General features: G+C 44.8%; 1 protein-coding gene, 1 long non-coding RNA gene and 1 pseudogene across 4 annotated transcripts in view; 2 read left to right on the top strand and 1 right to left on the bottom strand.

Moving 5' to 3' along the window:
- ARG2 (arginase 2) overlaps positions 1 to 22,279 on the bottom strand; it is a 38,910-nt gene that overhangs the window by 4,095 nt on the left and 12,536 nt on the right. For all 3 annotated transcript variants that reach the window (XM_036011198.1, XM_028507289.2, XM_036011192.1), the window contains exons 3-6: positions 4,651 to 4,828; positions 1,441 to 1,600; positions 298 to 392; positions 34 to 138 (exon numbers count right to left, since the gene is read on the bottom strand). In XM_036011198.1, the coding sequence (XP_035867091.1) occupies positions 34 to 138; positions 298 to 392; positions 1,441 to 1,600; positions 4,651 to 4,828 (538 nt within the window). The remainder of the gene's footprint in view (positions 1 to 33; positions 139 to 297; positions 393 to 1,440; positions 1,601 to 4,650; positions 4,829 to 22,279) is intronic.
- Positions 4,914 to 6,936, top strand: LOC118497456 (annotated as a pseudogene).
- On the top strand, positions 12,070 to 15,190 carry LOC118497298. The gene is made up of 2 exons (XR_004899824.1): positions 12,070 to 13,833; positions 14,756 to 15,190. It is a non-coding gene; the product is annotated as an uncharacterized LOC118497298 (long non-coding RNA).

Here is a 22,279-nt window from a genome sequence, read left to right as displayed (position 1 = left end):
GACCTAGATACAATATCTGTCAGAGTCACTTACTTGCCAATCAGCAGATCGAATGTCTGTTCCATGACCTTCTGTATACCAAGTCTGTCTATGTCTCTCATGGAAAAATACTGGATATCATAATTCTTTAAAATAAAGCTGTGATGAGATATAAAGGAAGGAATTCTTAGTTTAAATAGCATTTTTAATCAAATGCACATATACTGATCTTCAACAAATTAAGGCAAGGAACAACCTGGTAAATGGAACATAAGTGGCCGGGATAAGTCCAAAGTGTAACCCTACATGTCAACTTACTGTTCAGGAGGGTCCACATCTCTTAGACCAATGTACACAATACTTGGGGAAGAGATACAGGGTTTGATCCAGGAGAATCCTGGGAGCTGTGGTACCTGTGGAGAGAGGAAGGAACAGGATTCATCAAGGATTGTTGGTCTCGTCAAGACCGTCGCTGTGTGCCTCCCCTTGTGTGCAGTCTGCTTTCTCCCCTCCCTGCAGGGCGTGCTCAGTGCAACAGCACGCGCTTGGTCCGGAAAGCAGCTGCTACGAGTGGAGCTGGTTCAGAAAGGCAGCTGAGGAACACAGAAGAGCTTTCTTGAGAAGAACTAAAAAAATAAATCACGTCTCCTAAGGTGGTCTCAGTTTCTCATTCTTACCCAAACAGCAGGAACACTGCTGACTGGCCCTTTCACAGCACTGAATTATTTACAGATGGGCTCTTGAAACACAGCCCAGTTGTCATCCAAGTTGCTGACAGCCAGGACACACATTCTGCCTAATGAGTAACCTTTGTTGTTCCTGGCTAAACTTGGTCCCTCACTGAGGGGAGGAATAAACAGACTAGTCTATGCCTGGGCTCCCGTGTCTTTTGAACAGCCTAGAAAAAGAGGTACTCGCGATTTTACCTGGACTCTAGACCAGGGGTGTCAACCTCATTTTCACCGGGGGCCACATCAGCCTCGCAGTTGCCTTCAGAGGGCCAAACATAATTTTAGGACGGTATAAATGTAACTCCTCCTTAACAGTTAAGTGAGAACTTGGCACTGCCGCCGGCTAGAAGGTGCCGGGCGGGATAAACAAGGTGGCGAGCCGGATCCTGCCTGCGGGCCTTGTGTGTGCCACCTGTGCTCTAGACCAAAGGGTCTGACAGTGAGGCCTGGGAGCCTTTAACCAGGAAGTCCTCAGTCTGTAGGTCTGTCACTCACTCGAGTGACCTAGTACCACCTGCCCTTCCTTAGACAATTACGAACCCCTGGGAGCAGGGAGAACCTTTCTGTCCCTTGCGTCTAACAGACTGCCTGGCCCGTAACTGTTTGATGAACAAAGGGAGTGGAAAGCATTTCTACCACTGGCATCCCATCCTTCACAGAAATCTTACTGACCTAGACCCTCAAAGCCCCTGCAAGCCATTCAGCTTTCTTCTCATGTTGGCCTACTGACCTTGTCCTGTAGTTCTCTGAGGAGAAATGAAACCGGCTGTCCGTGGAGGCATCCAGATGAAGTGGTGAGGGGGGTATTGATGTCAGCATGGGCATCCACCCAGATCACACAGAGGTCCGGGCAGTGCCGGGCGTGGCCGCTAATGGTACCGATTGCCAGGCTGTAAAGACAAATATACTTGACCCTTGAACAACATGGTTTGAACTGCATGGGGCTACTTATACATGGATTTTTTTTTTCAATAAATACCTGTATTTTCAACCCATGGTTGGAAGTCCATGGGTGCAGAGGGCCAACTGTATACATCGATCTGTCCCATTTTCTGAAGAGGGACTTGAGCATACACTGATGCGGTATATACGCAGGAGGGTCTTGGAACCAGTCCGTTGTGAATACCAAGGGACAACTGAAGTTTTTGATGAGTCAAAAGCTATACTTGGATTTTTGACTCTGCAGGGGGGGTGGTGCCCTTAACCCCTGCGTTGTTCAAGGGTCAACAGTACAAGAATTTCCAAGGCCCTCTGCTTGGCAAACATCACCAATAACAAATATCTTCAGCCAATGCAGCTCATACCTTGCCCTCAGGGCAAAGTCAGGCCCCAGACTAAGGCTGGATTGGGGTGAGGCAGAATCCCTGGGGCTGTAGTTCCCAAAGATTAACCTTCAGTGAGTGAGGGAGAAAGGGAAGGCTCTAAAGGGTCAAAGCTGACCACTGGTAATCCTCTCTTCACTGTGACAGACGTCATTACTGGCCGCAAATCCCTAAAATTTGATCCATTAGCCCTGGCCCCGAAAAGGACCTTAAATATTTGTTCAAGAATGAAATCCAGTTAAAGAATATGGTCTATATGTAACAACTCACAAGTATTGCTTAATACTTCTTCAGGGAAGCCAGAGAGATCTAGTTATCACTTTGAGAGAATTAGCTGCAATAACTTTTTTTAAGGATAAAAATCAGCCTTATAGCTTTTAAAAACATTATGTACTTTCTAAAAGGAAAAATCAAAGTCTTTAATAAGTCTTTAACAAGGCAACCCAATCAAAGACCTCATTTAGAACCTTGAATAAAATAGAATAGTTTATTTGCATATTATATACATTAGCATGACATTCAAATACCGTTTTTTGCCTTTCCTTGTCCTTGGTCTCTGCTTACTTGGTCAACTGTCCTGTCTCAATGGTAGGAATATGGCTGAGGAAGTAGTGGTTGAAAAGCTGCCCAGGTTCCCAGTAACTAAAGAATTGGCCATAGATGGGAAATGCAGCTTAAGTGTCTTAGGAACTGACTGCATAGCCATCTGTAGTCAGTACAGCATGAGACAGCATTTTAAGCTACATGCTCCACATAGGGCTTTTTTTGAGGGACAGCATGGTCTAGTGCTAAAAGCAGCAGATTAAGTCAGAATGCTGACCTCATCCACCCCCCTCCCCGCCCCCTTCCCCCTCCCCCAGGAAGAGCTGTGTGATCTAGGATAAGTCATCTAATTTCTCTAGACTTCAGTTTCTTTTTCTACACAATAAGGATGATAATCAGCCTGTTTAAGTCAAAGTTGGTTTGATGATTGAGGTGATACTGTACGTTAATACTGTGTAAAAGGAGCAGAGTAACCTAAAAACACCTCTTCCTTTAAAATGTTCAGTAGCTGTTCAGGTTTTACACTCATCTCTTCCTGCCGAGAATCTTCCTAGATAGCAGAGGTTTTAGCACCGGGGAAATTGGGAGTGGTGACAGGGCTGTGATATAGATAGCTCCAGACAAAAGAAAAACCAAGGGCTACGATAATGGCATTGATAAGCGGCGCCCAAATAGACAATGAGAAGACAGACAATGTGAAGGGACTGAGAGAGAGCGCTGAGCTAAGAGGCAGGAGACCCACACTCTAGTTGAACCTTAGGAGGGAACCTGGGACTCCTTCCTAATTCTACCTAAAATTTTGTTCTTGAGTCTTCCTGCCTTTCCACTTACAACAAAGATGTAACTTCTGTTAAATGATCTGAAAAGTTCTCTAAGCACCTTAAGGAAAGTTGCTAGATTGGATCTCAAAAGAAAAGTTAATTGCCTATAAAAGTCACATTGGATTTGAATCCCAGATCTGCACTTTGGGTAAGTTATCTAAACTCTGACCCTCGGTGCTCCCAGCAGTAAATCAGATAAACTGTATTTGCCTCATGTCATTAATATGGTGATTAACTGAAAATATACATGAAGTACTCAATACTCCTAGTACTCAAATGCTGTTTTTTTTCTCTGCTAACAAAAACCTTCATTGCTTAGCTCAAATCATACTCCCCTGTAAAATCTGACTGTGCTAGCCCAGACTGATTTCTGAAATTCTGTAGAATTTGTTTCGTTCCACGTGTATTGATTTCATCTAGACCCAATAGATCACAAGTTTCCCACAATCCTTAGTGCTCCTTGAGAATACAGCAGAGCAGTGCTGCATGAAGTACACGCTGATTCATGGAGAGAGGAAGGCTCTACCGCTCAGTCACCTGGGGCAGTTACTTTGGGGGCAGAGGATGTATTCTTAGGCCAAGTGGGGATTTGGAATAAACCTATTAGCAGAACTACTTAAAAAAAAAAAAAGCCCCAATCCAGCCTATTGGTGGATCCTTCCAATTCTCCCAATAGCCAAATGGAAGTCATAAGACAGTTTCTCAAGAAAGAGTTCTAAGAGGTAAGCATGAAACAGTACTGTGTGTCTAAAAACTTTGCTTAGTCCTCCTCTGAACTTGTCCTACGTACGATACATGTCCTAACAAGACCACTTGTGCCTCCAGCAGCTCGTGATCTTAGACATCAAAATGCTGTTATACACACTGTTGACCTTAAACAAAAAGCCAGCTTTTTCTCCAGGAAAATGGGTTTCTTTGGGAACAACAGAGAATTGTAACCCAGAACATGCAGGCGTGGTGGGCCAAATGCACAACCACTAAAAGAAAGGAGAAGAAATCTTATTGAGGGGAAGAGAAGTTGGGATGGCTATTGCACAGCTCCTCCTGCTGTGCTTCAAAATTGACCGACAGGGCATTGAGTTTCTCCTCCTGGCCTCCCTCCTGCACTTTAAGTGAGGTTTCTGTTCATGAAGTTTTTTCATCATACCCCAAAAACCCTGAAGGGTGTTTTACTCAGGAAACTGAGACCAGCTGATTGATGAGCCCAAAGCACCATGCAGTCCAGCCCCACCGGCACCCCGGCTCCCAGCTTACCTGTGGTCCCCTCCCACCGTGACACAGCTGTAGCCGCCCGACACTGCCCTGCTCACCACCTCGGCCAGCTCCTGGTTGGCGAGGCCCACTGAGCGAGGATTCACTACCAAGTTGTTGTAGAGGTCGTCTTTGGGGACTGGAGTGAAACTCAAATCTCCAAAGTCTTTTAGGTGGCAGCCTGGAAAAAGCGGGGAATGGTAAGATTAATTGGAAATGTTATTCCAACTTTTACTGGGCTGGGCCACAGTCAAAAACTTGTGACAATGTACGCATCATCCTCATTTTCTCACAGTGAAATTAAAAATGTGACAAGACTGGCAGAATTATCTCCCAGCAGTCCTGTGGGGAAATGCCATTAGAAACACAATTTTGCAGATGAAGAAGGGGTTTTGGAAAGTGAGGTGCAGAGATGTTAACTGACTTTAACGATCACAAATTATGTAGCAATTAGACCTCTATTCAGGGTTCTAACGTGGAAGTAAAACACTAAGAGGAGCCAACAGGATTTAAAGAAAGTTTATTTAGGACAAAAATACATATACAGGAATTTTCATATTATTAACCTAGGTCTTGAGGTCACACAGCTGCTAAATGTCAGAATCTGGACCAAATCCGGGCCATCTGCCCCCAAAGTTTGTGCTCTTGACTATGCGGTTGTCTCCCAAAGAATCTCACTTGATTACAATACTTTAAGAACCAGACAGTCCTCTCCGAAGAGTGAACAAGGTAGAAGTGGAGCAGACGCAGACCTTCCACAAGGTCTCCTACCATCGTGTGCACCTTGACCAGCTGCTGGACATGGCCTCCCAGCAGCTGTTGCAGCTGTGCAGCGCCCGGCTGCAGCGGCAGAAGTGGCCCTCAAAGCGCCTGTGCAGAGCCAACCAGGAGCCACCACCCACAGAGAAGCCAGTGGGGTGAAGATGCACTGGCGGGACAGGATCCTCCTGCCTGAGACAATGGCCAGGGACAGCATGGTCGGCGCCTACAAAGGCAAGACCCTCACCCAGGTGGGGATTAAGCCCGAGATGATCAGCCACTACCTGGGCGAGTTCTCCACTGCCTACAAAAGCCCACGAAGCAGGGCTGGCTGGGCAGCAGGGTCCACCCACTCCTGCTTCATCCCCCTCAAGTAGCTTGTTTGGCCAATAAAGGCACTGACTTCTCTATAAAAAATAATATTTTTTAAAAAAACAACTAGTGATATATTCTGACAACTATAACATTTCCAACCCAGGTTTCACATATTCCAGCAAACTGTGACATCAGTCAGTACACGTTAATTTTTGTCTTTGGTGTAAGCACTAGCCTTTCCATCTCAGCCACATTTAGGGTGTGGACGAAATAATCCAAATCTGTCAGGAAGGGATGTGAACTACCGGAGAACACAATTACATCCTTAAGACCCTGCTGCTCCAGCTGGAGTGCAGGTATGTTGGAGAAGGAAGGGGAAGTGGTCACAGGACTGGAATCTTAATATTTGCAGAGATTTGTAGTAAAGATTAAGGTTCTGACAGAGCAGCATGGACCCATCTTGAACTTAAGTTGTACAATTTTGAGCTATACTTCTTGAACCCAAACTCAACCCAAAGCCAAACTATTGATAAAATGTTTAAAAATGCAGAAGCATAACGTAAAAATGAAGCAGTGGCCTACAGCCCAAGCCCAACAGTGACCTGGAACATAAGGCCACCGGGGTGGGGGGGGTCACCCCCCGAAAGTGCGCTGGAAGCGGAACAGAAAACCTGACCCCACTCTCAGTTAAAGGGCAGATGCCCCTGCAGCTGGAATCCTCTACGTATCTTTCGGTCACTGCATTTTCAAAAACAATCATAGAAAAGGCCCAGAACCAGAGACGATCTGGACAGCTCAGCACGAAAGGGAGGGAGGTGTTGCAGGTAGAAGAAGAACATGACAACAGGCCAAACACGGCGGGAAGGAGGGCGGGGAAAAAAGACTAAATAAAACACTTACAAAACCTTTTAAAAGGAAAGAAAAACAGCCGTGAGCAAAGCCATTATGCACTTCCAAATCTCAAAATATATGAGGAAACTTCAGATTTAAGAGAAACGAGGTTTTAACGAACTTTCAGGTCAGTGTCAGGCCTTGCCACTGCTGGCCACACAGTCCGGGCCGGGCAGGTTTTGCGTGTAGTGCCTGCACCTCGATGCCTCTGCCTCCCTGTCCGTGTGCACGTCAGCACCACCTTACGCTGCACCAAGCATCTGAGTCCTTACGAGGTGTAACACACCAGGGCTTGCCTGGTGATTAATATGAGGTGTATAATTACAAAAGGTTTATAATCTAATTAAATAATGTTAGTATTAACTAATTTTTGAAAACTACTTTAGCTCACTTAATCCTCACATGACCAAGAAGTACATGGAAGTTAAAGCGATCGACCTGCTGGATGAGTGACAGAATGTGGGGAGCACTCGAGCCCAGCCATGGGATCTAGGATGTGGACTCAGGGAAGTATGACAGGAAACAGCACTGGACTCACTATTATTTACTTATCAGAAGGCGGCTGCAGAAAGCCTAAAAAGGGACCTAAAGAGAATTTGGGAGTCTTATAGCAACACTGTCCCAGGAAGAGAGACTGAATTCCATAAAAGATTTTGGTCATTAAATGTATAACTCTGTGGAGTGGATCACTAGATTAATTCACAGGCTGGACGGTGGGTTCTTCAAGATCACGCAACTCCATTGGCTCTGATTCCTTGCTCACCAGACAGCCCTCTGGTTATTTGCTTAGTTTCCCAGTTGCCCTCATATCAGCAAGAGGGCTTCCCAACAGTGGGTGCTGGACGGGCTGTTGCCCGCCATGATTACGCACGGGCATGTAGGGTTACACATCGTGGTTCACATGAATCTCTGGGTCTGAAAGTCTGCTGAGCTCTGCACACATCAAAACTTCTGTTTGGGGAGGACCAGACCCCCTGAAGGGATGACTGTCTTGTGAGGCCCGGCCCGAGTGGCCTGCCCAACAGGACTCCCAGCTCTGCTCTTTAATCTCCACAGTCCGTCCCAGGGAAGGCCGAGGGAGAATGAGTGCTAAAGGAGTGAAAGGAAATTCAGTGGCAGTTGGGGTGGCCAAGGAATGACTCCTACAAGTAAAGTTCGTGCCAGCACTGTTTTGCTAGTTTTTGTTGTTTTCTTTCCTTACTGGCAATAGAAATTTTTTATAATGTTGAAAGGAAGTGTCTAACAGTTAAAGTGCCCTGTCCACTCCCCAGACTGACTGCTGTCTCCCGGCGGACCTTAATGCTCAAACATCCACATTGCTCTTTTAAATAGGGCCGTTGGATAGGACGAAGTGCTGTAAGGAAGCCTCCCCAAAACAATGGATCAAACCCAGTAAATTGATTTCTTGTTCATTTAACATCCAGGCGGATATTCTAGGTCAGCAGGAGGCTTCCCTTCATGCAGCGATTCAGAGACCAGGCTCCTGGCTTCTGGCTCTGCCATACCAAGGGCTTTGCCATCTCTATGGCGCGTCAGGTGTCCCCAGGTTCAAGGCAGCGGAAGAAGCAGCAAACACTGAGAAGGCACACTTCTGCTTTTAAAGGTCCTGTTCTAGCAAGTGGTACGTCACCCCTGCTCACATGGCCCTGGCCAGCAAATGCAGGTCTAACTGAGGTCCAGAAGATGATGAGAGTGGATTTTGGCAGATGGCTAGCAATCTCTGCCACAATGAGTACTTTTAAATTCTACTGACTGCGGTAACCTTTAAGTGATTAAGAACACAAATACTTATGTTTATGATCCTAACTACTGGTAACCCTAACTACTGTAGTTCATTCCAGAGCTGAGTCAGTAAATATACTACACCATCCTGGTATAGCCTCTTGGGAGCTTTCTCCCCTAATGCCTACTGTTCCAATAGCATTGTAGCACCCAAAGGACTAGTGAAGTAGGGCCTAGCACTGGTTTCTAAAGAGTGAACAAGAGCCTGAAAGAAGAATTGTACATGCTGTGTTTGGAAAACACTTGAGCAGTTTCATAGAAATGAGAAGTTTGCACATTGGCGCAGTGCAATACGAGGTTGTAGGGAACGTGACTTGCAACCCACGGGCTGGAAGAGTGGGGAGGAGTGGGGAGGCTGATGGGAGGTTATTTTATTGTAAGAGCACAATGAACTGAGCAATAATGAAGCTATGACTATCAGAGTGCTGCGTGTGGCAATTCTTGTTCAAAAGGCACAAGAGCCCTGGCTGGTGTGGCAGCCTGCAAACCAAAAGGTTGCTGGTTCGATTCCCAGTCAGGGCACATGCCTGGGTTGCGGGCCAGGTCCCCAGCTGGGGGCGTATGAGAGGCAACCAATCCACACATCTCTCACACATTGATGTTTCTCTCCCTCCTCTAAAAATAATAATTAAAATCTTTTTTTTTAAGGCACAAGAAATGGTCTAATTTTTTTTTTTTTAGGATTTTAGGTATTTATTTTTAGAGAGAGGGGAAAGCAGGGAGGAAGAGCGGAACAGAAACATCGGTGTGTGAGAGATGAGTTGCTTCTCTCACCCGCCCCAACCGGCACTGGGCCTGCAACCCAGGCACGTGCCCTGACCAGGACACCAACTGGCAACCTTTCGCTTTGGGGGATGATGCCCAACCAGCTGAGCCATGCTGGTCAGAGCAGTCTCACTAATTTTCCAAAAATCTTAGAGTAATAGTGAAAAGAGCAAATACTGTAATGTGGAAGGAATACCTGCCTGTCGTGCTTGAGGGAACTGTCCCTTTCGTGAACTTTTTTGTGCTTCAGGTTATCTCATCTGTAAGTCAAGCTCAGAGGAGACCTAATGTCTCATCACCGCTCTTTCCTCTCTTTTAAGAAGGCACTGTAGGTAGGATAGAATGAACCCAAACTTCAAGGACGCCCGTGTCACAAACAGACTTGGAACCAACTGGAAAGGGCTCTCCTTTCTGACCTGCAGTGGGGAAAAGCAACGCTCTGTGCAGACTGACACAGCCTCATTTCTTCTCTCCCGGTGCTGGTAATAAAAACACACTGAATACTATTATGATCTTTTAGGGCAAGATGTCACCTTTGGCCTTGATAAACATCTCCAGGCTCCACTGGAGTGAAACAAGAACACGAGTGCATCAACAGAATGATGCAACCAGCTGGTGGGGAAGGAATCAAAACAGCCCTACCTGACCTTAGCAATGCCTGTGGACAGCACTTCTATTTAGGGTCCTGATCACTAGGGAATCCCTGGAAGAAGCCAGTGATAGCAAAGAGGGAAAAGGAACATAATTGTCTGCCCCCACACACCACACTATGCCTGAAGCTTTACAGAGATAGCTGCAAGTCCGAACATCTGCTGGTTTCACAGACTTTGGAAGGAGAAATTCAGCAAAGTTAAATAGTGCCAACTGTTTAAGAGCAAGCCTGCTTCGCGCTTTGGTTGGAGACTCACAGAAGACAGTGTTATGAGTGAGCAGGCATTTTTCAAAAGCATAAAGGTAACTTCGCTTCCCCTACTGCTCTGACTCCCACTTACGGGGATCTCCAGCTGCTCCCAAGGCTCCCGGCAAGTCAAGGGAGATGGGTGTTGAAGTGGGCTGACACACGGGAGAGTCCGCCGAGCCCCAGGTAGCCCACTGGCAGAGTAACAGATCTGGAGGAAACTTAGGGGTCCATCAGTGCCAGTTCTTGCAAACAGCCTGAGTAGGACAGAGTGTTTATGACTTGTCAGGAATAACAAGTCTGTGAAACCTGGAGAGAAACAAAGACACTGAGATTATGGACTCAGCCCTGACTGGTGTGGCTCAGTTGGTTGGGCATCTTTCCACAAAGCAAAAGGTCGCTGGTTCAATTCCTGGTCAGGGCATATTCCTGGGTTGTGGGCCAGTCCCCAGTTGGGGCACATTCAAGAGGCAACTGACTGACTGATGTTTCTCACCCTCTCTTTTTCCCTCCCTTCCCCTCTCTCTAAGAATAAATAAAACCTTAAAGAAATAAAGTTAAAGACTCAGACATTGTACATGGCACATTTAATTCCATGCAAAGGGATTTCTAGTATTTTAAAGGAATGTTCCTGCTAATTCTTAAAACCCTGAAGCTGTAGCTGGAAACCCGGCTTATTGAAAACACAGCTGCAGTGTTCCTAGAGGTGGTCTAAACTAGGAAAAGAATGCCCAAGCCCATTCAGGCCATCGGAAATAAGCAGACTTTCTCTCATCCCTAAAATGTGATTTGGGTAATAACTTTGAAGAGACTGTTACTTAAGGTGAACTCATTTGGCTACCATCAATAAAATGAAGATGTCTGAGTTGTATTTAGTGCATTTAATTCCCCAAGGCTGTACAATCTCAAGAACCTTGTGTCCTGGGGTATCTAAACATCAGCTCTTTGCTTCTTCAGGCCCAACCTCCAAAATGTTTGGTACCTTCAGGAAAGAGATATCACGCAAGTACACAGGTTTGTTCCCGTTCAGTTCTTCAGAGTCCCTGAGGAGACTCCAGCCAGCACTCTCAACATCTTTTCCCTCCCCACTCCGCTGTGCTGTTGCCCCTGCAATAGCTAGGTGTTATCGGACACCGTGAAGGCTGCCACTGAGGGAGACGGGTGGGGAGACTGGTACTTGGAGCTTGAACGACAAACAGATTTGGAACCAACTGGAAAGGGCTCTCCAGTCTGACTTGCAGTGGGAAAAAGCAAAGCTCTGTGCAGACTGACACAGCCTCATCCCTTCTCTCCCAGTGCTAGTAATAAAAATACACCGAGTACTAGTAAGATCCGTTAGGCCCACATGTCACCTTTGGCCTCGAGAAGAAGGTGACCCCGGGCATCCTGGCCAGTGATTTCAGACACGTCCCTCTAACATATACCACAGTCAATCTCAAGATCAAATGGTACAAACATGGTGTTAAGAGATGCCTTTGCCCTGGCTGGTGTAGCTCAGTGGATTGAGCGCGGACTGGGAACCAAAGTGTCCCAGGTTCGATTCCCAGCCAGGGCACATGCCTGGGTTGCAGGCCATGACCCCCAGCAACTGAACATTGATGTTTCTCTCTTTCTATCTCCCTCCCTTCCCTCTCTAAAAATAAATAAATAAAGTCTTTAAAAAATTAAAAAAAAAAAAAAGAGAGATGCCTTTGCACAAATGTGATCCTTGAGTAAAAGAATAAACTTGAAAACTTGACCCTGGACATGTAACTGTGATGACTCTCAACACTGTTAGTGTTTCCTGGTAATTGCTTCTCCAACTACATCTTTCCTCCTTCCCTAAGGAGAGCAGAGAGTATCACCATCTGAAGACAGGCTCAGTAACGTGTGCCCTATGAACCACACTCACGTCAGTCCCCTCCGCACCTCTGAATCACCGTGGGTCAGCTCGGTCTTGCGCAGACAGACTGTCAGCCCGAAGGCACCCTTGCCTCTGGCTTCAGCGCAGGCAAGGAGGTGGGAGGAGCCAGTCTCCTTCATTTAGGGCGAGACTCAAGCTTTGCTGAGAAATGGTCTGCTGACAAAACTTCAAGCTACTCCCACGTCCAGCCGCAGGGACAGACAGCAACAACCCCTGGGGAGAAGTACTGCTCTTCAGAACGTGACCTTTTTCCCTGCTCTAACCTCTTGATACTCCTCCACCTTGTTCCAGAAAGCATTGAAAAGAAGACATATCAGGCTGTTGGCATCGTGATCAGTGTTCCCCAGGAACCTCACATGCGACAGACCGTGTCCCGTACTGCTCTGGGCTGCAAGCTGAGTGCTGCCATGTCACCTCTTGCCCATCTCGCCACCGTGGGTCAAGCGCCACAACAGACACAAAGGGAGATTTCCTGCCGTCTGGCCCATAACTTCCTAGAGAGTCAAGCTCTCCAGCCAAGTATAGTTTCTAAGCTTGTCCTACCTCCCATGGTTGTTATAAGGATTAAAAGAGATAAGAAAAAGCCTACATGGGCCAGGAGTTACATATCAGTTCAACTGGATGAGGCATCTTTGTGGTTCTTCCTACAGGGGAAGAAAACTTTTTTTTTCTTCCCTTCTAGGTTCTTCCACTGGTTAAATCGACTCCCCCAGACAACTGGAGAAGGGGTTAGTTGACCGGGGCTTCAAAGGGAACAAAGACAGTTTATAGGAAGATGGGAAAAGCAAATTTTTGGTTAACAAAGTTTTGCCAAACCAGGCAGAAATAGAGGACTTTGGACTTTGAACAGATGGGACCTGCCAAGCCCCTTCCAGCTTACTGTGTCTAGCCCACACTCTTTGTAGTTATCTCTGGTGATAACTCTCTTCCCGGACCAGGCTCTCTATCTGAAAGCATTTAGGCAGTTCAAGGGGAAATGAGAACGCTCTTGCTGTGCCTCCTGGGCCTTTGCTGACTTCAGCTGAAAGCAGTCCACGTGCCAAAGTGGCACATTTGGGGGAGGCTTATTCTGAACCCCTTCCCTCCCATCCTGCCCATTTCCTGTTCCTTGAAACTGGTGGTGTAATCTAAGGCACCCCGAAATCTTCTGTGATCTGACTATGTCATTTTTAAGGACAGGATTTTTGGTGAGAATTAGAAAACAAATACAGGTCCACTGATTTCTCATTGAAAGAGTTCCTAAAGAGTCCGGCTGTCACACACAGCTTGGATTTTCTACGTTCCCTGTAAAAGCATGCACAGGCAAGGCCATGTGGATGAAAAGGGGCTCTGTAATCAATCTGACCAACAGTGACGGGACAGGGTGATGCCACCATGAAATTCTAACGGGGCAGGTCATGGTGGGTAGTCAGGCCAGGACGGCAAAAGGTTTACCTTTGCCTGCAGCAAGCCCTGTGCATCTGGGTTCACATGCTTTTGAAATGACAGAAGTAATCCTCTTTTCCAGACCTCCTTCCTGTCACCACCCTTAAGGGCGAATGTAATCTTAGCTATCTTCTACCTTGCTTTCTCCCATTTCATGTAATTTTCCTTATTTCTCTTACTTCCAAATGTATAAAAGAAACTGCTAACCTATCATTCTCCAGAGCATTGAGATCTTGCTTTCTAGAATGTCACCGGTTTGGCTCAAATAAACCCTTATAAAAATTTTCTGCAGGTTTGGACATCTCTGACCAATCAAAATTTACTTGGTGTCAGCAGGATTCTGAAGAAGCCCACCCAGGACCACCCTCTGGGCTGGAACCTGGTGCTCGGTACCAGCATGGGCCCATGGTGCCCCACCAGCTCCCTGCTTTGCACTGGGGGAACAATGGTGAGTTTTCTCATGGAATTCTAGTCCTCCCGGCATTAAGTGGCAGGTCCTGACTTTATTTGAGCTGTTCTTATAAAACCCTCAAGGTGGGCCCTGGCTGGTGTAGTTCAGTGGGTTGAATGCCAGCCTGCAAACTGAAGGGTCACTGGTTCAATTCCCAGTCAGGGCACGTGCCTGGGTTATGGACCAGGTCCCAGCAACCGATTGATGTATCTCTTGCATGTTTCTCTCCCTCCCTTGCCCTCTCTCTGAGTAAAATAAACAAAATCTTTAAGATCCTCAGGGTGGATGGGTAGGGGCTGAGAAAGGGAAAAATAATGGGTGACTGCTTCTTTTAATTTTGACTTTTAATTGGATTGCTTACTGAGAAGCTGAACAAAGTCTTTGCTGGTTAAGTGAGAGACTGAACTTGCTTTGGCTCTGAATGAGATAGGACGCTCGCTTCCACAACCCAAATCTCAGGTGTGTGTAGATGCCTAAGAATCATTGTGAGGCTGCCTGAGGACAGATGTCCTGGAAGGCCTGGAGCCTAGAGGGGTAGCCCCCACATCGGACTCATCCAGAGACATGCTTGTAAAGGCTGGTTTTCCCTAGGCACTTGTTCAGACTCCACAGATCTCAAAGGAAACTAAAATTAATGTGGGAAATTGTGCCTCTAAGGCCAACCAGCCTAACCACAGTCCACCTCCCATTAATACTTCTGCAGGACGATTGCCGAAATGCAGATCCTTTGATACTCCTGAATTCATCTTTTACACAGTTAGAAAAAGCCAGCTATAAAATGAGGAAGAATGAAGGGAAAGCATCTTTAATTGGTATCTCAAAACTTCAAAAAGAGGATTCAAATAAATGGATCAACTTACATTTATATGGCAATCCGATTCTTTCAAGGAATTAGAAACAGCTGTCATTACTTTAAAAGGGGGAAGATCATTTGCAACTTGCTGTACTTGTCAAGGACACACACAGATTCTGTGTGTCTTCTTATCCCAACTGCCAGAACAACATCTGGATCCAAATTTTATAAATTAGTGAGTTTTTCCTCAGGGCTAAAGTCTCTGTGTCTCTGTGTGTCTACATATGTGTGTTGTGAGATAATTTCCTACCTTTGAAATTAATTTAATTAATTAAAATGAACTGATTTGAAGGCAAATGATTCTAAGGATTGGGTATTATAAAATTCTCAGAAATACAGAAAATAACTCCAAAGCTTTTCAAGCTCATGTGACCTAAGGTTAATCCTTAGTAAATCAAAGTTAGTTTAAGTTTGCTGATTTAAGTAGAACAGACATCTTTTGAGTTATTGATATTAAATATAATATTTTATCCAGGCTTTACAAAAATAATTCCATGTTAATAATGTTGATGTCTATGAAATATGTTCCCAGAAGTTATAAATGTCTTCATCAATTGGCTTAGCTGAAAAATGCTAATTCCTTACTTCTTAGTTTTCATTAGAAATTGAAGTTTTAAGCGTTAAAATATCAGTATATATAGGAATAACTGTGATGTGAAAAAAATTTTTTTATGCTAAATTGCATGGGAAGCATTGTAAATAAGTGATAAAAAATTCTCGGATATATAGTATGGGTAAACAATGGGCATAAATTAAACAAATAGTTGAGAATGGGAAACCCAAAATAGCTGCTCGGTTCTTCTGGGCTACCTAGAACCGCCCCACCCCCCTTTTTAATTCCTTCATATATCATAGTGCATTTAGGGTGGACTTAAATTAGATGAAGGAACTTATGAGCTGACATTACTAAAAGGATACATCTTACATTATTGCCAAGGTCTTATAAAATTACTTTAAGAGAATACCAAATAGGTAACTACTTCCTTTAACAAAGAGCTCCCAGGATACAAGGACTTCGGAGACCACTGACTGCCACCTGGAGATCCTGTTTATTGGAACGGACATTCATAAAATAACATTCTCCAACCTCACTGAAAGGGACATATCAGGTGCCAGACTGAGTGGACATCTACCCTGGACTCTGCCACTCACCTCCACCTACAGCAGACACCATAGACTTCACAAGGACAAGATGCCACCACCATCAGAGGTGGTATCTGTCCCAAGACATCGACAAGGCCTGTTTACCTACAAATTGATGTTGTGCTCAGAAACCAATTGTTCAATTGTCTTTACCTGTCTGCTAATGGTAGGAGTCATTATAACAGTTATACTTGGTCTTTGGCTTTTTCTATATATTCCAACTGTTAATGATTACTGAAGATGTGTAAGATAGCTTTTAATCCTCCCTTTATGGTTTATGTAAATGTTATTCTAGGTGCAGATATAGAAAAATAAGAAAGGTGACAAGACAGATCATGATAATTCCCAGGAGGGAAAGATCTAGAGTGGTTTTTTTGCAATGAATGATAGAGATCTGATCATATCACTGGGGAGGAGTGGGAAGGAGGAGGTTGCCCAAGGCAATGGTAAACAGCCAATGGGATTGGCTGAGAAGCTGAATACTTCCAAAGAGCAGGAGTTATGGGCCAGAAGATTTAAAATAAAAGGAGGGCACGCCCTCAGTGGTTGAGTGCTGGCCTGCTAATCAAAGGGTCACCGGTTGGATTCCCAGTCATGGCACATGCCTGGGTTGCAGGCCAGGTCCCCAGTGGGGGTGAGTGAGAGGCAACCACACATTGACGTTTTTCTCCTTCTTTTTCTCCCTCCCTTTCTCTCTGTCACTAAACAAATAAATCTTTAAAAAAAACATAAAAAATAAAAGGAGGGCAGAAACTGGCTCTTTGGCTCTTTTCCTCAGGGATACCTGGGAGATGGTGCTGCAGCTGCCTGTGTTTCCCAAAGGATGGTATTTTGGATGGAAGAAGAAACTCCAGGTGCAGCCTAGGATCGGGCTGGCCTGGCAGAGAGTGGCAGGGTTATTCTTCTTTGGGTGTCCTAGAGGGGATGGGCTCTGAGGCAGAAGCCTGCCATTCTTCCAAAATTGTGTAGCTTTTGTATCTTATGTTGTTTTGGTTTGTAAACTAATCCTATAGAAATAAGATAATTAAAAACAAACAGAGGCAATGATGGGGAGCTAAGGTGTTCTCAAGATTTTAGCCTTAACTGATAGATTTGAGTGATTAAACTGTAACTAAAGAGTTTAGACTTAACTGATGGGCTTAAGTGACTAATGCGTGTGGAAAGCTGTTATTCCAGAATTGTGTAGCTTTTGAACAAAGACTCCTTTCCTTTATCACTGAATCTTTGCCTCTGGACTTTTGCCCAGAGGGTGGAGGCGGGCAGCAGGCCCCTACTTGCTGTTCTGTAACTTGATGACCTCAGACCTCACTGCCTTCCATTTACCCACCCTTCCCTTTTGGGAAAACGTGATAAGATGACCCCAATATTGAGACTTCCTAGCACCGTGAAAACACACTATCCAACCAAAAGGCTGGTCACTGATGCATCCTTGGGATTGAGTTATGACCAGTAGGGGGAGCTCTGGATGAAAGGGGTGGCTCTAATAAATCTGACCAAAAGTGGCATAACAAGGTGATGTGATCACAAATTCTTAACTGGGCAGATGGAGGTGGGCAGTCACACCCGGGCCTCTAAAAGGTTTATCTTTGCCTTAAGCAAGCCATGTCCCTTGTCCTTGTGCATCTAGGTTCATGTGTCTTTGGAATGACAGAGTAATTCTCTTTTTCCAGACCCTTTTCCCACCCTCAAGGGAGCATATAGTTTTGTTAACTATCCTGTGATCCAGTCATGGAGATCCCCACCTGGGCACCTCACCTAGCTTTCCTCCCACCTTCAGGCAAGCTTCCTTACATTGCCTCCTTAATTCCAAATGTATAAAAGAAATTACAAAACTCCTTCTCCAGAGATCTTACTTCCCAGCAATTGTCATCAGTTTGGGTCAAATAAGCTAAAACAAACAAACAAACAAACAAAACTACAGCTACGCCAACAGCCAGTTCACCCTAAGCCCTAACCACAATGCCCCACCCTGCAGTGTCTTAATTCTTGAGTCACACAGGAAGGAGTTTTCTACTTCTCTTCCTATTCAGTGGTTCTGGCCTCCAGGGCTGAGGGAGGGAGTCAGGAAGATTTTGTCTTTCTTCTCTTCAAATCTGAGCATTACTATACCTATTGTATTAACACACACACACTAACAAGAGTTTGGTCATTAATAGAGAATAAATTTATTCAAGAGTTAAATTATTTAAACCACCCACAATAATTCCTTAGGTTCTGGGCCTCTGACTTGTGCTATTTTGGCTATTTAAAGAATAACACAATCTCTGTCTAAGTAACTAGAGGTCAGCCTTACCTGAAGCAGTCATCATTAGCTACTCAGGTCCTGGTTCAAAAACAAGTATGTTTCAAAAAAGGGACAAAAACTGGTCATTATCATCCACTAACATTTAGCTCGAATAATTCGTCAACTGGTAGCCAAACACCTTTTAAGAATTAAACAGTTTGATATATGACAGTTAAAGAAAAACTGTCTCAATATCAATGTCATCATGCTGAATTCTCTGAGTCATACATTGTGTGTATGTGTGTGTGTGTGTGTGTGTGTGTAACCAACTACCTATTTTATTATTTTATTTATTCTATTCTATTATTTTATATTATTTTATTGTTGTTCAAGTACAGTTTTCTGTCTTTTACTCCCATCCCAGGCCACCCCCGCAGGCCTCCCCACCTCCCTCCCTTTTCCACCCTGCTCTAGTTTTTGTCCACGTGTCCTTTATACTAGTTCCTGTAAACCCTTCCCCTTTTCCCCTGAAATTCCCTCCTCTCTCCCCTCTGGTCATTGTAAGCCTGTTCTCTATTTCAGTGTCTTTGGTTATATTTTGCTTGCTTGTTTGTTTTGTTGTTTAGGTTCCTGTTAAAGGTGAGACCATATGGTATTTGTCTTTCACCACCTGGCTTATTTCACTTAGCATAATGCTCTCCAGTTCCATCCATGCTGTTGCAAAGGGTAGGAGCCCCTTCTTTCTTTCTGCTGCATAGAATTCCATTGTGTAAATGTACCATAGTTTTTTGATCCATTCATTGGCTGATGGGCACTTAGGTTGCTTCCAACACTTGGCTATTGTAAATTGTGCTGCTATGAACATTGGGTGCATAGGTTCTTTTGGATTGTTTCAGGGTTCTTAGGATATAATCCTAGCAGTGGAATTGCTGGGTCAAATGGTAGATCCATTCTTAAGTTTTCTGAGAAAATTACATACTGAGTCATACATTCTTAAAAATCTGGGAAACCAGATGGCTTCTAAGAAGCAACTCATTTTAAGAGAAAGGAAATAGTGATCTGAGAAAATCCCATGGATGACAATGTCAAGTGTGGACAAAAAAGTCTCCAATTAAGCTGACAAGTCCAGTGACTGAAAGTAATTTCACAGGATGATCTGATTATAAATTCCTACCAGACAGGTTGTGATGGGTAGTCAAGCCCTGGGAATATAACCTCTTTAGTAAAAGGTTTATGCTTTAAACAAGCTCTGTCCATTGTTTCTGTGTATCTAAGTTAACACACCTTCAAAATGTCAGAGTACTCCTCTTTTTTCATACCCCTTGGAGGCATGACCACCCTCAAGAGAACATATAATCTTAACCCCACCTTCATGTAATCTTATGTTCCCTCCTTAATTCCAAATGTATAAAAGAAGCTGCAATTTTCTCAGTCTGTTGAGATCTTACTTCCAAGAGTGTCCTCTGTTTGGTTCTGTGGGCGTTCAGAATGGCCACCCCAAGATGTATGTACCTCAGTAGTATTATAGATTGTTTTGTGCTAAAGGAGACTTTGGCTTCACTTGAGAGAGAGTTGTACCTCTCCCTTAACTACCTACAAGAACTTAAATTAGGGGCTCTGCCTATTAAAGATAACCTCTTTTGACCTACCCATAGGACAGGGCAAACTTTTATTTATGAATCATCTGCCCTTATCATTCTGAAATGACGTTTTGAAGCCCCAAGGCACCTTACCTCATCCCTGGTTCGGAATGTCTTTTATACCCATTTTCCCTCTGTCTCTGAACCTCTTATGTGTGTGGGGTCTCTGACTCTCTCATGTATGTGGGGTTCCCACACATATGTATGTAATAAAATTTGGTTATTTTCTCTTGAGATTATCATGAGATAATCTGTCTCATGCCAATTTGATTATTAGACTGGCTGAAAGAACCTTGAGGGTACAGGAAAGTGTCTTCCTGTCCCACAACTCAAATAAACTCATAAAATTCTTCTACAGGTTTGGATGTTCTTAGGTCAACAGAAGTTACAGGGGAAAACTTGCATGTGTTGGGGAGGAAAAATTTCCTCTACTCTTCAAGGTTCTTTTGACTGGTCTAATAATCAAGTTGACACGAGACAGATTAGCAGGGAAAACATGTATATCACCTGTACACATGGTAGAGGCCCGGGAACACTGAGTTCTACCAAAATGGCACCACCTAAAGACCACCTTCAGATAAAGACAAAAGATGATGGGGATGGAGAGGGAAAGGTCAAAATCAGTGCCATTTGCTATGGTGGCACCACTTGCCAAGCAGGACTATGACCTTGTTAAACGTGATTGCCATTTGACTCTTCAGAGCTTATGTCCCCAGGACTGGAAATGACTGGGAAGCAAGAACAGTAATAGGACAAAAGCCCCCTTTTCAGGCCCTCTTTGCCAGAGCTAGCTTGACTGACTCTCATTTTATGAACCTCTATTCTCAGTATTAGAAAATTACTGGAAGCACCCTGAAGGCACGGAGGTCCCGAAAACTTACAAAACAAGATGTGCCAGACCGCAACGCCTGGACCCTGCACCCAAAGATAACATCAGAACAAGCTGCAGCCTGTGTTAAGACCAACGGAAACATCCTGCTCTATAACCACCCCAATTAGCCAAAAAAGCTCAAAGTCCCTACTTCAGCTGCTGATGTATTTCTCCACACCATGCCCCTTTCCCCTCTTGGAAAGTGTATAAAACTTTGCTTTCTGCCTTTTCTTCTCTTTGTGAACTTTTTCACAGCCCGCATCACTGACCACCCTAATAGAAAGTAGACTACAGGAGGTTACTAGGAAAAGCACAGTACACAAGGGTAAGATTGTTATGAAGATTTAAGTCCCTGCCTTCTACATGAATAGTGAATGCAAGCCTGCTACAGAAGGGAAACACCATTAAAATGTAAATGTGCTGTTATAGAAAGTAACTTCTACATGGTTTCTCCCATGCCTGCTGTTTCTTAAAATGGACCAGCTGAAATAATCAATACCCCAAAGAGGCATTCTTTGGCTAGAAAACTTTGGCTAGAAAAGCATCTCCCTTCAGATGCTTTGCCCCCATTCTTCCTTCAACAAAAGCTGACTGTGTACTTACTGCGTGCCTAGCACTCTGCTAAGTCCTAGGGATATAAAGTTTGGTTGCAGCCTTCAAGCTCATAGCCTAGTGAGAAGACAAGCAGGGAAAACGCATACAGTGCTAACTGTTATGATGCAACTGTGCACAGGGTGTGGTGGGAACAGCAGAAGGTGCTGACTCAGACCCAGGAAGAGCAACAGGGACTTCTCAGAAGAGGCAATACCTGAACCTTGAAGGTTTTAGCCAGGAATCAAAGGGGAAGTAGGAAAGGGTTTCCAAGCAGAATAGGCAAATGTCTTCAGCCCTAAGAGAGCAAATCACAATCCCCCAGCCCAGGGTTTATTCAGCACTTTGGAGAGAGATGAGGCAGGAGGACAGGCCAGGGCCCAGATTGCAAAAACACTAGGGAGCCTCTATGGTTTTCAAGTCAGGAAGTGGCAAATCAAATCTGCACTGTAAATCTAGTGACCTGGTGTCCTGTGGAAAATGGACAGGCCTGGAGAAGACCAGCTCCCTGACACAGCAGTGGGAGAGAACTATCAAGATTTCAGCAATACTTAGAGAGGAGGTGGTAGAGAGATAACAGGTCTTCCCTCCAGCTTTCTGGCTCTCTGATTACCAGGTTTTGAAAAAGACACAGGGGAAGGGAGTTGAGATCTTAAGTTCAGTTTTGGATATGTTGGCATTGGGGTGTTACATCCTGTTGAAAACACATGGAAATGAGGCAAGATAGTGAGAAGCTAGGAAAATTCTTTGGCAAGTGGAATGGGGAAACCGGGACAGATGGCTGATTCAAACTGGCCTCAACCAGCACCCTGACTCACCCTCCTACTTCTCCCTTAATCATTAAGCCCTCGGGACACTGACTTTCTGACCAGCACCATATAATCTTAGGGATAAGGGATCAGGTCTGTTGACCATCTAGACCCAGTTGTGTTTCAGCTCCAGGCCCAGGAAAGCAGCAAAACCAGATGAAGCAACATCATGGCTGGCATTAGAACCAGATGCAATGACCAATGACTCCCTACCCTAGCACCAACCAGTCAGTAGAGATCATGACCCTGAACCTATATGCTCATTTTGATGAATCAGTGTATTAAAGGACATACCTGGAAAGGTGATGAATA

The sequence above is a fragment of the Phyllostomus discolor genome, chromosome 1, assembly GCF_004126475.2.
Source record: "Phyllostomus discolor isolate MPI-MPIP mPhyDis1 chromosome 1, mPhyDis1.pri.v3, whole genome shotgun sequence".
Taxonomy (NCBI): domain Eukaryota; kingdom Metazoa; phylum Chordata; class Mammalia; order Chiroptera; family Phyllostomidae; genus Phyllostomus; species Phyllostomus discolor.
The sequence above is the reverse complement of the archived record's forward strand: the minus strand, read 5'-3'. Positions and strand labels throughout refer to the sequence as shown.